At 37.8% G+C, this 17093-nt stretch overlaps 1 protein-coding gene across 1 annotated transcript in view; it reads right to left on the minus strand.

Annotated features, from left to right (window-relative positions):
- LOC306861600 (NACHT, LRR and PYD domains-containing protein 3-like) overlaps window positions 1-17093 on the minus strand; it is a 42774-nt gene that overhangs the window by 19357 nt on the left and 6324 nt on the right. The window contains exons 5-6 of the mRNA XM_079403972.1: window positions 6095-7981; window positions 2979-3152 (exon numbers count right to left, since the gene is read on the minus strand). Coding sequence (XP_079260098.1) covers window positions 2979-3152; window positions 6095-7981 — 2061 coding nt within the window. The remainder of the gene's footprint in view (window positions 1-2978; window positions 3153-6094; window positions 7982-17093) is intronic.

A 17093-nucleotide genomic window follows, 5' to 3' on the forward strand; every position in this document is an offset into this window, starting at 1 on the left:
TGCTGGCCATTCCAGTCCTCTGACCTGAACCCTGTAGAAAATGAGTGAGGTGAACTGAAGAGAAGAAGCACCAACATGGAGCTGTGAATCTGAAGGATCTGGAGAGATTCTGGATGAAGGAATGGTCTCTGATCTCTTTCCAGGTGTTCTCTAACCTCATCAGGCATTATTGAAAATGTAAAGCTGTTAAACTGGCAAATGGAGGTTTCAAAAAGTATTGAATAAAAGGGTGCCGTTAATTGTGGCCAATTTGTATTAGAGAAAAACAATTATTCATAATGATATTTCCCCCCATTTTAAATTCTTATTATCCAATGAAAGGTTAGATTTTTGTGAATGTTTTTAATAAAAGATCAAAAGGATTAACTATGCAGATTAATTTTCACAGCCTTCTTTGATCATATTTACCGAGGGTGCCGATATTTATGGCCATGACTGTATTTGTATACGCTCCCAATGACAACAAAATATTGTGTTTTTGTAAAATAAAGAAAACAAACATGGTGTGCTTTCTGCTGTCTTAGTCTCTGTGAACTGCTTTCTGAAACACGTCACAAAAGTTATCTGTATGAAACCAACAAAAGGTACAGTTTTTCTGGTCTGAACTCATTATCTGTAATGTGGTCACACCCAAGTCAAGTGCAGCGTAGGCTAATCATACGGTAATCATCCATATATGAGCCACTCGAATATGTAAACGCGCATATTACATTAGATAAACTTGATGAAGCGTGCTGCTTTGTTTATCAGTCTACTTTTCATTTTTTCAAGACGTGATGTGAAGAATAAGCCTTGTACAGATGTGGCCACTGAAAAAGCGAATTCAGAGGAAAGGGATCACGCGTAACCACAGTGTGTTATTCAAGACCACAGGGAATGGTCTAACACAGGAAAGACATGATCAGTAGGGGTAGTCACTTAATGTACTGCACTGATGAGGCAGATAACATTAATCACAGTGAGTTATAGTTTACTGCACAAAGGCCAATTAAATATTCATGATTCTGTTATCAATAGCATTTTCACGTTTATCATGACAGTTTGATCACTGAAAAATCATTTTAAAAATATCATTTCAAAAGTCACAAAGTAATGAGACCATAAAAGCAATTTAATTTAAAAGTGTAAATATTCTGTGTTGCTGGCGAAGGCTGTTTACACTAAGAGAACAAAGAAATGAACAAAAGAATGTTTTTTTCAATGTGAGAGAGTGGCATAGTGAGTAGGCTAAGTACAGGTTTTCGTTAATGCTTATCCTTTGACGCAAGTGACATATTAGTTTCAATCTGACAGACAAACAAAATATATTTTTGCTACATGATGTGACCTAAAAATAACATTTACAAGAATAAATAAAGACAGGGCCAAGTGCAAATGAAGTGATGAAGCAGAGGAAAACATTTGCATTTTACAGTGAAATTCTTTTTTCATGTTTTACAGTAGGCATGTTCACTAAAAACGGCTTGGTTATTATTATTATTATTATATTAAAATTCTGGGCTGAGCCTGTCGTGACATTTTGGTGGGTATTTTTTTAATGATTGGTAGTTTTGTTGGGGTTTATTTGCTCCTGTTTGAAAACATTCATTTTAATTGCTGGAAAGCTGTTAAAACATGTTCATTTAGTGTAGATGATTTTGTTTCCCTGTTGTTCAGCTCAGACTGATTATTAATGCATCGCTATAGCCTATAACCATCAAACATTGTTTTATTTTATTATTTTTGCAGCAGTTTCTAAAGCAACTGTAGGCCTGTCTGGATAATTTTATTTCTTATATTTTAAGGATAATTTATGCATTATTTTACTGTTATGTAGGGGTGTAACGATTCACTCGCATCTCTCCTTCACGCGCTCCACTATTTACCACCTGTAACTGTCACAGGATTGCGCTCGCGCTCCGTTCGTCTCACTGACACATATTGTGAGCAGCCGATGTGTGATCTCTCCTTAGTACTCGTGGCCAGTAATGCTAAATTGAAGTAGTTTTACTTTTCTGTAATTTTTCAATGGCTCTCGGTAAAACCAACGACATTACCTGAGCAGTCAAAGGCTGCATGGATAGAGCAAAAATGTAAGTGTCTAAAGCAAGTTTCATTGAATGATAAATGTGTTTCAAAACAGTTTCGTTCAACCGAATGTACGAAGGAAACTGTTAAAATAACCACAGCATTAACAACAATAATAAAGACAAAACTCTGTTTGGTTTTTCATTCTCGGTCTTCACAATTATTTTCTTACTTTGATTAATAAGAAATTCCACGGGTTAAGGCAGTGCTGGAAAATAATGGTGGCCACACAAAATATTGACCATGAATGAACTTGATGAATCTTGCTGCTTTGTTTATTAAGGTGATGTGGACGTTTACATGTTTGCATGGCTCATCTGGATGATTACCATATGAATAGCCCACGCAGCACATGGGTGTGAACCCATTACAGATAATATGCTCAGATGGGAAAAAATTCCCTTAAAAGTAATCCATATGAAACCTTGCATAGGTTTCATATGGATTACTTTATCAGAGTATATTTGTTTTCAATACGAATTACTTCATTTAAAAGCAGACACTTTGGTAGACGAGCTTTCAATAGACATATTTCTATAGACATATATCTTCGTCTCAAGTGTTCGCTGAGTTTTGGTTTATTATTGTGACACATTTCAGAAAGAAGTTCACAAAACCCTGTGAAAGTGCACCTTGTTTGTTTGGTTTTTTATGCACAATGTTTTGGTGTTCATGTTTATACAAATAAGAGTAAAGTTTCGAATGATTTATTACTCCTATTATTATTACCCTCATCTATACAACAAAAAATGACGGAGCCTTTTAAGATATTTTTGCCTTTATCAGGCAAAAATACAATTGAACACGCTGGCATGTTCACCAACTTCAGAGGGCTAAACAATTACGCACCTAAAAACACCTTTTCATTAATATATTTTAACATATTAAATTAGTCAATATGAAAGTCAAACCTCAATATGTTCAGTTGACAATGTGAACTCTTTAATCCAGTGGAGAGCAATTTCAATCCTGAATCCTGCAGGTCATTGTTACTCAGGTCCATCTCTCTTAGATGGGAGTTTGCTGACTGGAGTGCTGAAGACAAATGTTCACAGCACTGATCAGAGAGACGACATCCAGCAAGTCTGTAAGGAGATGTATTTGTAAAGGCATGTTTTCTGAGCTTGACTATTAAATATTTTTTATTTACATTTATGCATTTGTCAGACACTTATCTAAAGCAACTTACACCCCAAATTCCAGAAATGTTGGGACGTTTTTTAAATTTGAGTAAAATTAATATGAAAAGACTTTCAAATCACGTGAGCCAATATTGTATTAACAATAGAACATAGAGAACATAACAAATGTTTAAATGGAGAAATTTTACACTTTTATCCACTAAATGAGCTCATTTCAAATTTTATGCCTGCTACAGGTCTCAAAAAAGTTGGCACGGGGGCAACAAAGGGCTGAAAAAGCAAGAAATTTTGAAAAGATTCAGCTGGGAGAACATCTAGCAACTAATTAAGTTAATTGACAGCAGGTCTGTAAAATGATTAGCTATAAAATGGATGTCTTAGAGCGGCAGAGTCTCTCAAAAGTAAAGATGGGCAGAGGCACTCCAATCTGTGAAAGAGTGCGTAAAAAGATTGTGGAATACTTTAACCCAATGACGCATACGATCACACCGGTGCGATCAGTCTTGGTTGGTCCCTGAAGCGTACGATCACATCGGTGCGATCAGTCTTGGCTGATCCCTGAAGCGTACGATCACACCGGTGCGATCAGTCTTGGCTGGTCCCTGAAGCGTACGATCACACCGGTGCGATCAGTCTTGGCTGGTCCCTGAAGCGTACGATCACACCGGCTGATCCCTGAAGCGTACGATCACACCGGTGCGATCAGTCTTGGCTGGTCCCTGAAGCGTACGATCACACCGGTGCGATCAGTCTTGGCTGGTCCCTGAAGCGTACGATCACACCGGCTGATCCCTGAAGCGTACGATCACACCGGTGCGATCAGTCTTGGCTGATCCCTGAAGCGTACGATCACACCGGTGCGATCAGTCTTGGCTGGTCCCTGAAGCGTACGATCACACCGGCTGATCCCTGAAGCGTACGATCACACCGGTGCGATCAGTCTTGGTTGGTCCCTGAAGCGTACGATCACACCGGTGCGATCAGTCTTGGTTGGTCCCTGAAGCGTACGATCACACCGGTGCGATCAGTCTTGGCTGGTCCCTGAAGCGTACGATCACACCTGTGCGATCAGTCTTGGCTGATCCCTGAAGCGTACGATCACACCGGTGCGATCAGTCTTGGCTGATCCCTGAAGCGTACGATCACACCGGTGCGATCAGTCTTGGCTGATCCCTGAAGCGTACGATCACACCGGTGCGATCAGTCTTGGCTGGTCCCTGAAGCGTACGATCACACCTGTGCGATCAGTCTTGGCTGATCCCTGAAGCGTACGATCACACCGGTGCGATCAGTCTTGGCTGATCCCTGAAGCGTACGATCACACCGGTGCGATCAGTCTTGGCTGGTCCCTGAAGCGTACGATCACACCGGTGCGATCAGTCTTGGCTGGTCCCTGAAGCGTACGATCACACCGGTGCGATCAGTCTTGGCTGGTCCCTGAAGCGTACGATCACACCGGTACGATCAGTCTTGGCTGATCCCTGAAGCGTACGATCACACCGGTGCGATCAGTCTTGGCTGGTCCCTGAAGCGTACGATCACACCGGTGCGATCAGTCTTGGCTGGTCCCTGAAGCGTACGATCACACCTGTGCGATCAGTCTTGGCTGATCCCTGAAGCGTACGATCACACCGGTGCGATCAGTCTTGGCTGGTCCCTGAAGCGTACGATCACACCGGTGCGATCAGTCTTGGCTGGTCCCTGAAGAGTACGATCACACCGGTGCGATCAGTCTTGGCTGGTCCCTGAAGCGTACGATCACATCGGTGTGATTAGAACGTTCAGTGTGTCACGTGATCAACTGCTGAATTCAAATCTGCTTTCGTGCTTTGGCTGGTGTGGACCCAGATCGGACGCGCTGAGCGCTTGTCATATTATCACAACTATTCAGTGCTTTCAACCATGTAATGCTTATTTTAGGTTTCAGACACTGAAATACACATAAGTACTAGCAAAACCATTCATTTATATAGTTTGGAAAATACACGCTGATGTCTATGGAAACAGCAATAACGATCCTTATGAATCAATGAAAGATGCATTTATATAGCGCTTTATTGTGTATTGCTGTACACCCAAAGCGCTAAACAATCATGTGGTGGGGGGGTTTCTCCTCAACCACCACCAGTGTGCAGCATCCACTTGGATGATTTGACTTATCACAGGCCGAGAATAATGAGAGATGACTGACAAGATCATGCTGGAGTATTTGCTGCTCAACAGATCCTGAGGTCACTGACAATTATCTCATCTTGTAAGATGCGCTCCCTTTACACTGAGTGCGTGTGATCACGAAATCTAAAGTGAAAATGAACAGCGCCAACGCTCATTCAAAAGAGATTTAAATGCTCCACATACTGAGAGCGGCTCCCTGATGCGCCAAAATTATACACAATATTAGAATGTTTAAAGGAGTGGACACGAAAATCGTAGGAGAGGAACACATATTGCGGGAGCATGCGGTAATGGTGAGAAATTCAGCGGGAGCAGGATTAAGAAAACACCCAAATCCCGGACATTTTGGGCAATTACGAAATCCCGGCCGGATGCATTTTTTTAGGTCCAAAAAGAGGACATGTCCGGGGAAAAGAGGACATATGGTCACCCTATTTTATGCTAATAAAATGATCCTGAAAATAAAGATATAAAGGACCTCAGATGATGCAACCCTGAACCAATCAACAAACTACCAAATTTTTCTCACTGATGTTAATCATGTTCATCATGTCTGCCGTATGGACAATTACTCCTCTAATTGTAATGCAGAAACATTCATTTTCTGTGAAGCTGCTTTCGCAACGTGTATCATGAACAGTGTATACTAATAAACATGAACTTAATTTGAAAGTAAAGATTCTCTGACTCTGACATAAATGAATACTCACAGAGCTTTTCTGCAGTTCATCACAGCTGGTATCAGTCTCCATCTACCCTCTTCTGTTGTGTTGTATTTCATGGGCTCAAATTTGTCTAGCACCTCTTCTGACATCTGAAGCATGTAGGTTATTGCTGAGCAATGTGCAGCAGAGAGTTTATTATCTGAGTGATTGTCTGATTCCAGAAACACCTGGATCTCTCTACATAATGTCTGATCATTTACTTCCAGCAGACAGAGAAATAGATTGATGGATCTGCCAGCTGAAAGATGATTATAACTATCATTAAGTGGAAGAATTGATCTCTCAGCTGATAAGTAAAATCTCTTGATTCTTTCTTTAATGTACTGTGTGGTTTCTCTGATGGTCTCTGAGCTGTCCTCTGTTTGTGTCAGTAGATCCTCTAAGAGTCTCTGATTGGACTCCAGTGAAATGCCCAGCAAAAACCGCAGAAAAAGATCCAAGTTTCCATTTTCAATCTGAAGGGTTTGATCAACTGCTGACGTAAGTAACTCATACAAAGAGTTTTTCTTAGATGTGTAACTTTCATGTTTGTCATCCAAAAACGTTAAGTTCTTCATCAGGTAACAGTAAAACACATAAAAGGAAGCTAGAAACTCTTGAAAGCTCAAATGTATGAAGCAGTACACTTTCCTGTGATGAATCACAGATTCCTCCTTAAAGATCTCAGTGCAAATCCCAGAATACACTGAGGCATCAGTGACATCTATCCCACTTTCTCTCAGATCGTCCTCGTAGAACATCACATTGCCCTTCATCAGCTGTTTGAAAGCCAGTTCAGCAAGTTTCACAATCACTTCTCTGTTGGACTGCAGGAGTGTCTCTCTATCTTTCTCTTCATACTTCTGGTTCCTCATGTTGATCTGAATCAGCAGGAAGTGGATGTACATTTCAGTCAGAGTTTGAGGGATTTCTGCACTCAGATCTTCTTCCAGGAGCTTCTGAAGCACAGTAGATGAGATCCAGCAGAAGACGGGGATGTGGCACATGATGTGGAGGCTTCTTGATCTTCTGATGTGTGAGATGATTCTGCTGGCTTGATTCTCATCAATGATTCTCTTCCTGAAATATTCCTCCTTCTGAGGCTCTCTAAATCCCTGAATTTCTGTCACACGACTTGTATATTTGGAGGGGATCTGATTGGCTGCTGCTGGTCTGGAGGTGATCCAGATGAGAGCAGAGGGAAGCAGCTCTCCTTTCATGAGCTTTGACATCAACACACCCACTGATGAAGTCTCAGTCACATCACAAACTTTCTGATCGTCTGAAAACATCAGTGTGATTCTGCTTTCATCCAGACCATCAAAGATGAACACAACTTTACACTCCTCATAAATCTTTGAGTCCAGATCTTGAAGTTCAGGATGAAAGTCCAGCAGAAGTCTGTGAAGACTGTACTGATGATCTCGGATCAAGTTCAGCTCTCGAAATGGAAGCACAAACATGAAATCTACATCCTGATTGGCTTTTCCCTCGGCCCAGTCCAGAATGAACTTCTGCACCGAGATGGTTTTTCCGATTCCAGCGATGCCTTTAGTAAGAACAGTCTTGATCTGGTCTTTCTCCTCACATCCTGCTTCAGCTGAGGCTTTAAAGATGTCATTGCAGTAGATCTGTGTGTCTTGTGAGTGCTGTGTTCTGGCTGTTTCCTCCATCTGTAAAACCTCATGTTCTTCATTCACCCTTTTACTCTCTCCCTCTATGATGTAGAGCTGTGTGTAGATCTTGTTCAGGAGGGTTTGATGTAGGTTGATTCCCTCAAGTAAGCTCTCATATTTTTTCTTCATGCTGGTTTTATGTTGGTCTTTGATTCTCTGTAGTTCATCAACTACTGGGTGGTCAGAATCCTGCTGCAGGTCTCCAGTTTGATCATCTCTACCCACAAAGCAGAAACAAGAACAACACAAAGAGTGAATGAGGATGAGCGGCAAGATCTTCTAGTAAAGCCACATGTGTCATTCTCTAAACTGGTTGAATCATAATAAACTACGGTGACCAGGAGGGGACATGCAGTTCAGTGTCATGTCATGGCCACAAGATATTAATTTGTGAGAACATCATATTAATTTAAAAAATGTGATAAAATGTCACAATCATTTTGTCGAGGTAATGACATCCTTTTGTACCATCCATCAAGATCCTATGTTGAGGAAACAACAATTTTCTTGTGGCCACGAGTTTAATGCAATTTGAAGCATATTGTATTTTTTATTTAATTTTTTTTCTTGTGCTTATGCTCTATGCCACTCTCCAAGTAGTTTGACCAGTTCCTGTGGTAATTTTGTTAGTTATATTAGGGTAAACAGACTTTCCCTACAAGTTAGGCTATAGTGTAAATAGACACTATTGAACTGAACACCCGCCAAACCCGCGTTAGTTCCAGGAGGAATGCTTTTGGCTAGACATAATACTAATATTTTCACAATATTTACACTTGCAGAAATAAAGGCTACATTTGTTTACATTTTGCAGAACAGACGGAAGAAGATCCGTCAATGTGCTTTTGTTTTGCTACGTTCAGATGTTCGGTAGCCGGTCATGTGAGGAGTTTTCACTCTTCTCCGTGTCAGAGGTTATATACATTTATAATACACTTTAAAATATAATTTAATTCAGTGATGCAAATCAGAATTTTTATCAGCTGTTACTCCAGTTTTCAGAGTCATATGATCTTTCAGAAATCATTGTTTCACAAACCAGTGTTGTTGAAAAAACAGCATATGCAGGATATGTTTTTGAAGCTGTTTATGCTGGTCCTTTGCTGGTTTAAGATGGTCTTTAGCTGGTAATATGCTGGTCTTAAACTGGTCGGACTAGCTTAGGACCAGCACATGACCAGCTTAAACCAACTAAGGACCAGCTTAAATCAGCATCCCATGCTTTAAAACATACCTTACCAACAGGTTTTTTCAACAGGGAACAGTTTTGTTGCTTAATATTTTTTGGAACCTGTGACATTTTGTTCAGGATTCTTTTATGAATAGAAAGCTAAATAAGAACAGCATTGATAATAAATCAGGTTGAAAAAAATTCTGATTTGCATCAATTAAATAAATTACATAAAAAAAAACATTAAAAGTATTTTGAACGGCAGTGTGTGTGTGTGTGTGTGTGTGTGTATATATATATATATATATATATATATATATATATATATATATATATATGTATGTATGTATATATAAATTTATATCTATATAGATCTATATATATAAATAAATATAGACTATATTCTGTATATGATCCAAAGTAACTAGTAACTAACTACTTGAGTAGTTTTTTTATCCGATACTTTTTTACTCTTACTCAAGTAACTATTCAGACTATTACTTGAGTAAATATTTCTTCAAGTACTTTCACTTTCACTTGAGTACAGTTTTTGGGTACTCTACCCACCTCTTGTAATGGCTGCCACCTGTCACCAATGATTGGCTGGTTACACTGATTGATGAGAGGAGGATGAGAGGGGGCAGTGGAGATTTAAGCAGCATTTCCACCACAGCCTAAATGTCCTAATTCAGATGAAGGGCTACCTCCTTTTGTTTTGTTTTTTAAACAGTATATCAAAAAAAAATTATGTTTTTAAATGTGATTGTTGGTACATTTTACCAGTATTTACCATATTTTCAGAACAAAAGTTAAAATAGGAAAAATATGCAATATGAAAATAATTTAAGACAAAATGTGTTTTACTGAGGGAAAAAAAACATTTGGTTTTCAAAAAGCCTCTTTCCAAAAGGTACATCTATATGTACGTCTTATATTCGGGTAAATATGGTACTTTTCTTCATTCACGTTGTGAAGTGGGGTTTTCTTTTTGCAAGTTACTCTTTTGAGGTTGGTTACTGTTCCTCACTGCTGACACACACACAACACAATTTTTATTCTGTTACGTGACCTTCCCCCCCCTAGACTTGATAAGGGAACGTAACAACAGCTTCAAAATGCTAATTCGTTGCACAGATACTCGCTTAACAGTCTTCTAGTTCGTCACAAACACTCACTCAGGACAGCTTTCAAAGGAATTTAAAGGATGTTGACCATACAGTTGTGAACATACGATTCGCCGCATTGACCGGTATAAGCAGCTTGATTTGGAAATGACTTAAGAACAATTCAGTCGAGATCAGCCCTCACTGCACGGAGTTGTTGCCTACATCATTAAGAAGATCAAGCTTTCTCAACAGATGTGGATGAACAGGTGCTGGTCATAAAATTAGAATATCATGAAAAAGTTGATTTATTTCAGTAATACCATTCAAAAAGTGAAACTTGTAATTCATTAAACAGACTGATATATTTCAAATATTTATTTCCTTTAATTTTTAATTTAAAGATTTTAATTTTAACAGAGATGTGAGTGTTTGCTGGAATTATAGTTTTAGAAAAAGCCAACTATGATTTTGTAGTCATATAGCCAAGTAGCCTATGTATGATTTTATAGTATGATATGATTTTGTACTCATAGGCTCACGCATGCTTTGTACTATTGTAAAAAAGGTTATTTTATATCTGAGAAACTAATTATCATTGTTTAGCACGCTATAAAAATCTATTTGTGAACAGAGTATTAATAATTAACATGGTCTAATCATTCTTAGACTAGTAGCATTCATCATGTTACAGTGTACACTCATATTACACTCAAAACATCATCATGTAATAAGAAATTTAGATACAATGAACTGCGTTAACAATAATGTGTATTTGACCTTCACTATGTATCTATTGATTACACTGTGTTGTAAATAAAATGAAAATAATTTGACCTTCAAATAATTAGGGATGTAACGGTATGAAAATTTCTTATCACGGTTATAGTGACCAAAATGATCACGGTTATCAGTATTATCACGGTATTGTTAAAATGTGCTGGATGAGATGTAAAAAAAAAACACAAAGTTTTATATTTAAACAACAAACAACAAATAAAATGACTTTGTTTGCATAATCACTAAAACAAAAACATTACCAACGATGTTCAGATTTTAAATGACAACTTGACTGACAACAGTTTAATAGCATGTTCAAATATCTAATGTAAATGTTCAAATAAAGCTTTGAAAAAGTTTCATATAAAGGTAAACCTCACATTTCAGCCTTTAAAGAAAGAAAAGGGTTAAGTCAAAATGATAATTGATTAATAAATGATTATATACATTTTATCAGCTCCGTAAATAATTCTAGATGACTTAGCACATAATCCACAAAAGCTTGTTTTTCATCAACCGGTCAAAATTTACAGCAGGGCATGCAAATTCGGTCCGTTTTTGGCCAGACAGAAACTGCACACAGGCTGAATGTAAATATAAGTCTCTGTAAATCCATTCTCTAACACTAGGTGGTGCTTATGGAAAAGCTGAATTACAGCCGTAAACTCTGTGGACAAAGCAGTATTGTGTTTAAGAACACTTACTTTAGGTATTACATGAAGCGAAGATGGAAAAAATGCCATTGAATCGTTTCTGAAGACAGTCAGATCCTTCAGAGGTACATTCATATAATTAATTCATATATTCATTTGTATAATTTAGTGCTGTCAATCGATTAAAATTTTTAATCGCGTTAATCACAGTCATGGACTGTGATTAATCATGATTGATCGCAAATTTAAAATACTAGGATTTACCTGTAAATGTTGAAATTAAGAAATGCATGACAAACTAATAATGCATAAAAACAGAACCTTTCACACCTCCGCTAGGTATGTGTGCATTAGAGCTAACATTAGCATCATGCTACAGAAGACAATTTATGAGATTAATAGTACACTTTTACTCAGAACTCACTTTAAACCACCATCGAGTGTTTGTAATAACTTCCTTTTGCGATCATATGTGTACACTTTGGGCGGCTGCGGTACATTATAAAAGTAGCCCAAAAAAATCGCAACCCACGGCTCTGTAATTATTCCTGTGGCTGTATTTTAAAAATAGCCCAATTGTGTGGGAAAACTGCGACCCTGGCAACACTGTTTTCCCACACAATTGGGCTATTTTTAATATTTTTTTGGGCTACTTTTATAATGTACCGCATATGTCAGCAATGCCGAAAACACAATGCTGCAACATATTAGAAGAGTTAACGGAAATAAATACAAAAAATCAAATGGAAAAAACAAGAACTTGTCCTTATCTGAATGGAAATGTGCGCTGTATATCCTAGCGTTACTAGTGGCTATTCTGCTTCTCGTTTCACTGCTGCAATCCAGGCGCGTTTCTCGGAAATCTAAACCATTTAACCTCTGATTATTTATAAATGAATGTTAATGTTAGTTCCAGGCCAGAGGGAGCACCCAACCACTGAGCAACAAGCATCTAATTTTAATTTTGACATTTTAAACAGCAGGATTATATAAATTAATCGCAATCCCACTGTGCATCAAGCACCCGCCACCATTGTTTTGAATGTGCTCGAACACTAACCGGAAACGTCCGAGGAACAAAGACGTCACTTGCTTATACTGCCGAATATCCGTTGAAATGGTCTATTAAATAGGCCTACATACATCCAAATCCGTGTTTTGTTTTGGTTTGTCTTAGCCAAGTAGCCTAGATATTGAGCCTTTATCATATTTATAATACTATACAGTGTTTAATTTGTAAATTGCGAGGTCCCGGAATAAAGCGGGGAGGGAGAGACGGATCCAGCATCAGAGGATCACGGAGCATTCACACAATCACTTGGTTGACCCACTTAACTGATTACCAGCTTGCATCAGTTGCTTTTAGTGTGCACATATACTCTAAAAATCACGTTTATTTTATTGCAACATTTTTTAGTGTTTGGGTAGTTTTTGTGTAACCCAGCTCCTGGGACAGGACAGTCGCAACAACCCAGTGTTTGTAATGAGCTCGTGCAGATATTTTGCATTCTCTTCAGGTGAGAGTAGTTCTCAGTGCCGCCGACTTATTTCTTTGGTCAAATATAGGTTTGTTTTATTTAATCTATAATACAGTAAACCATTTTATTTTATGCAATGCAAATCAAGTCACCGAGTCTTTTTGCGACGATTAAATGTTTTATTTTTAATTCTAAAATGCTTGTTAAACAAGTTTAATGTAAGAAATGTTGTAGTCTATACATGTTTAAACGCAAAAATACATTGTATTAAGAACTGTAGGCTATTTGACGAAAATAAAGGCATTTAGGCAAGAAAGAAAGAAAGAAAGTGAAAAAAAGTCAAAATAAATGAAAAAATAAAACGAACCGAAGTGCTCTGGAAGTGTTCTGTTACTTCTGCTAAACTTTAATTACTAAAACTAAAATTAAACTAAACAGTATAAGAACTATAGGCTAGAAATCTGTAAACAATAAAAACTAAACTAAAAAAACAAATTATTAATAAAAATTAAAATGAATATTGAAAGTAATATTAAAATAAAAACAAATTTAAAAATGCAAAACTATAATAACCCTGGCACGAATGTCTTTCATTGGAAGAAGGGGATCTGCCAAATGAGGTGATCGGAACAAGAGGTGCCGGATCCAAACTGGGTTTGTTCAAATTAAGCCCCGTGCAGACCCGAGAAATGCCTTTAAATGTACTACCCGGACCCGACGCGGACCTGACCATTATTCGAAAGTTGGACCCGAACCCGGCTGGGAAGACACAGACCCGACTGCACCCATCCCGATCGGCACATATTGCACAGCAAATGCTTTGTTGTCAATAAATAAGACATAAATAAAAAAAACTTTTTGCCTTAACTACTGTTAGTAGCCTATAAGTCTCGGCATGGAGTTCTCAACGCGTAGCAGAAAGATCCTAAGTCCAGGCATTATCTCTCTTTGGGTGATGTTCCCGTTTATTATAAAGGTAGAAAAAGTTTTTTTTTTACATAAAATGGTACTTCAGCCAGTGCTAATTAATAAAATGCTGTTGTGCTGTCGGTGGAGTGGGTGCTCACGGCTACGGTAAGAACCGTGTGTTCCCCACCATCCACACCTTTCCCTAACTAACCTGTAAATATACCTAACTCCCCCAAGTGGCTAAAATAAGTAATGGCTAAATTAACCTATCTAAAAGGTGAATATAAAGAGTAGCTCCAGAGTGCAGTCTGGACGATGGGGCGGGGCGACACATTAAGGAGGGGCGACACGTGTCGCTCCGCCCACCCCCAATTTCATTGGCTTATGATACAGCGGAGCTTATTGGTGTGTAGAAGTTTGCTCATGAGCATTCTTTTATATACGTTTTTATGAATGATCTACGCTGTTTGGCTGTACTACAGAAATATTAAGCGCTAACAACAGCGATTTTAGTTAGAATCAATTAGCAAATGTGTTTTATTTTTTATTTTTTTACTTATGACGAATTAGAGTAAGTTCCTATCAAACGCTTGGTTGGGGCATCTCCGAGTATTCGGGCAGAACAGTTTAATATGAGCGGCTCACGAATGAAGTCATCAGAACAAATTCTTAATTCGTGGCCATGATATAGTCCTAATGGCACGTTAAATTACCTCATATATTATTGCACTTTTCACAGTACACGAAGCAGACATACTTAAACATTGAGCAGTTTTAGCTGGGCGATGCTGATAAAAATGATCCACTGTTTGAGATTTAGCTGTTTTGTATAATTAATATTTACATGTAGCCTATATTCTTTATTTTAGGATCGATGGATAAGCACAAACTTCATTCACTGTAGTTCAGGAAGACATAGGACAAACCCGCAAATGGTTTTAATTTAAAGAACAACACTGCGGTGACAAATAAGACAATAATACCAAATAGCCCATCAGCGTGAACTGGGGTATGATGTGTGGATAATGGGAATAAAAACCTTGCTGAAACACACTCATTTATTTATTTATTTGCATATATGCCTAAATGTTTTTGTTTGCTAAAAGAGCTGTTATTAAATCTGACCTACAGCAAATATTATTATTAATGTGCTTTAGTGCGTATTTAAACATTTTTATTTATACTTTTATATATAGACTATATGCACAAATTAAATTATTGGTTGTGTGGCTCAATCCTTTAAAAAGAACCAATCACTGTACTATATTAGGCCTACAGATGTTAGATTTTTAGTAGCTATATAGTCTTTAATAAATAAATAAAAATATTAATCACAGAGAAGGTCTTTTATTAAAAGTGCTCACGCACCTTTTGCACAGATTCACAGCGCCGAGTTATTTAATATTTGATATTTACGCAGGTCTATATGGCTACAATGATCGAGTGTTAATAACTGAATCTAAATTCATCCCGTACACAGATTAACACGCACACACACACACACACACACACACACACACACACAATGAGGGTGTGGATACAGAAATTATCGGATTTTTAATATTTGATGTCACGGACACTTATTTACTATAAGATAGGAAATTTTAAAAAACTGTAAGAGAATCGATATATGCTCAAATATTTTATTGAGATATAAACAAGGAAACATTGAGGTTCTCATGAAAATATTTATTTGCACTTTATAACCTACAAGTTTGTGACGCATTGAGCAACATAGGCTAATTCATCTCTATAAATAACAAAAAAAAAAAACGGTTGTGCTTTAAAACATACTTTAAAACATATTCACGTTATATAAGAAATTATATTCGTGTTTGCCCATGTCTAAAATACAGTAAATTATCACCATTTGCGTATAAAATCCCAATTTAGTGCTGATCCGTGGCCTTTCGATCCTCAAGGAAATATGAATGAAGCGCTACAACCTGAAGAACCCGGAGGAAGTTTATTTTTAAATAATGAATTCATCTGACTAAAATTACTATGGTTACTAAACAGATAATAATTAAAGCCTATGATTCTAGAGTTAGAACATATTTCTGTAGTATGTTCAAATCAATTTTACAAAATTGTACACAAAGGAATGCGCATGTTCGGGTCTACACCAATAAGGCTTGCCGTGTTATAAACCAATGAAATTGGGGGTGGGCGGAGCAACACGTGTCGCCCCGCCCCATCATCCAGACTGCACTCTGGAGTACTTGAATATAAATGGCTCCTACATTCCCCATTCACTTTCAATGGTCGGACATTTTTGACAAGTGTGACTTAATAAAAGCATTTAAAAGCAAACTTGCTGATTAAACAAAGTTCACTAGTGTGATAAACAGTAACAATGTTCATAATTTTTTTTATCTCGTATTGTGAAAATTATTAATAAAAAAATGCTTTTTTCACTCAAAAAATTAGGTGCCTACTTTCAGATAAATGTGGCCTTACGATTAATCAGATGCAAACAGAAACACAAAACCAGTCCTAAATGAAAGAAAACAACTTGACAAAAAGATTGAATCCAATATTTGGTGATAATATAGCATAATGAGACATTGATAAGCAATTGTTTGGAGTCCGGTCATTTTTGACAGGGAACACCACAAGTGTGACAGGAGTCTGAACACAACCAGAGGGATATTTATATGACCTGTTGTACGGGGGTCTTGTAACATCTCCAAAAAGTCTTTGCTGCCATCCACCGAGCATGGTTGCATCTCAAGTCTAAGAAGTGTCACCTGCTATGCCACAAAACTGCTTTCCTGGGACATATAGTGAGCCAGTCAATATCAAGGGAACATAGATACACCGTCTCACTACCCATGGTAGTGCCAACTGCCTCTACTACCAAAAGCTGGTGAAACATGAAAGAGCAACAAGAGATGATTGTGCATCAGGCCAACAAGGAGGTTGGTAACTGGACTCACCTAGAACATCATAAGCTGTAGCAGTTACAGGAAGCTAAATATGCCATGTGAACGGCTGGCCAGAGATAATGGCCCTTAGTGTTTTTGCTGTTGTTAATTGAACTGAACTGAAGTTTTCTGTAGTAAACTGCCTTTGTATATTTTCTATTTATTTCCTAGTGTTTAATTTACCATTATTTCTTTTGAACAAAACAATTTTAGATTGTAGGTCATCTTGTACCCTGCCAAGGACAAAGCTAACCAGCAAAACTTGATATCAAAAGCATCCTAAATGTTACATGTGTTTGCACCATATT

Source organism: Barbus barbus (genome assembly GCF_936440315.1).
Source record: "Barbus barbus genome assembly, chromosome: 42".
Classification (NCBI taxonomy): Eukaryota; Metazoa; Chordata; class Actinopteri; order Cypriniformes; family Cyprinidae; genus Barbus; species Barbus barbus.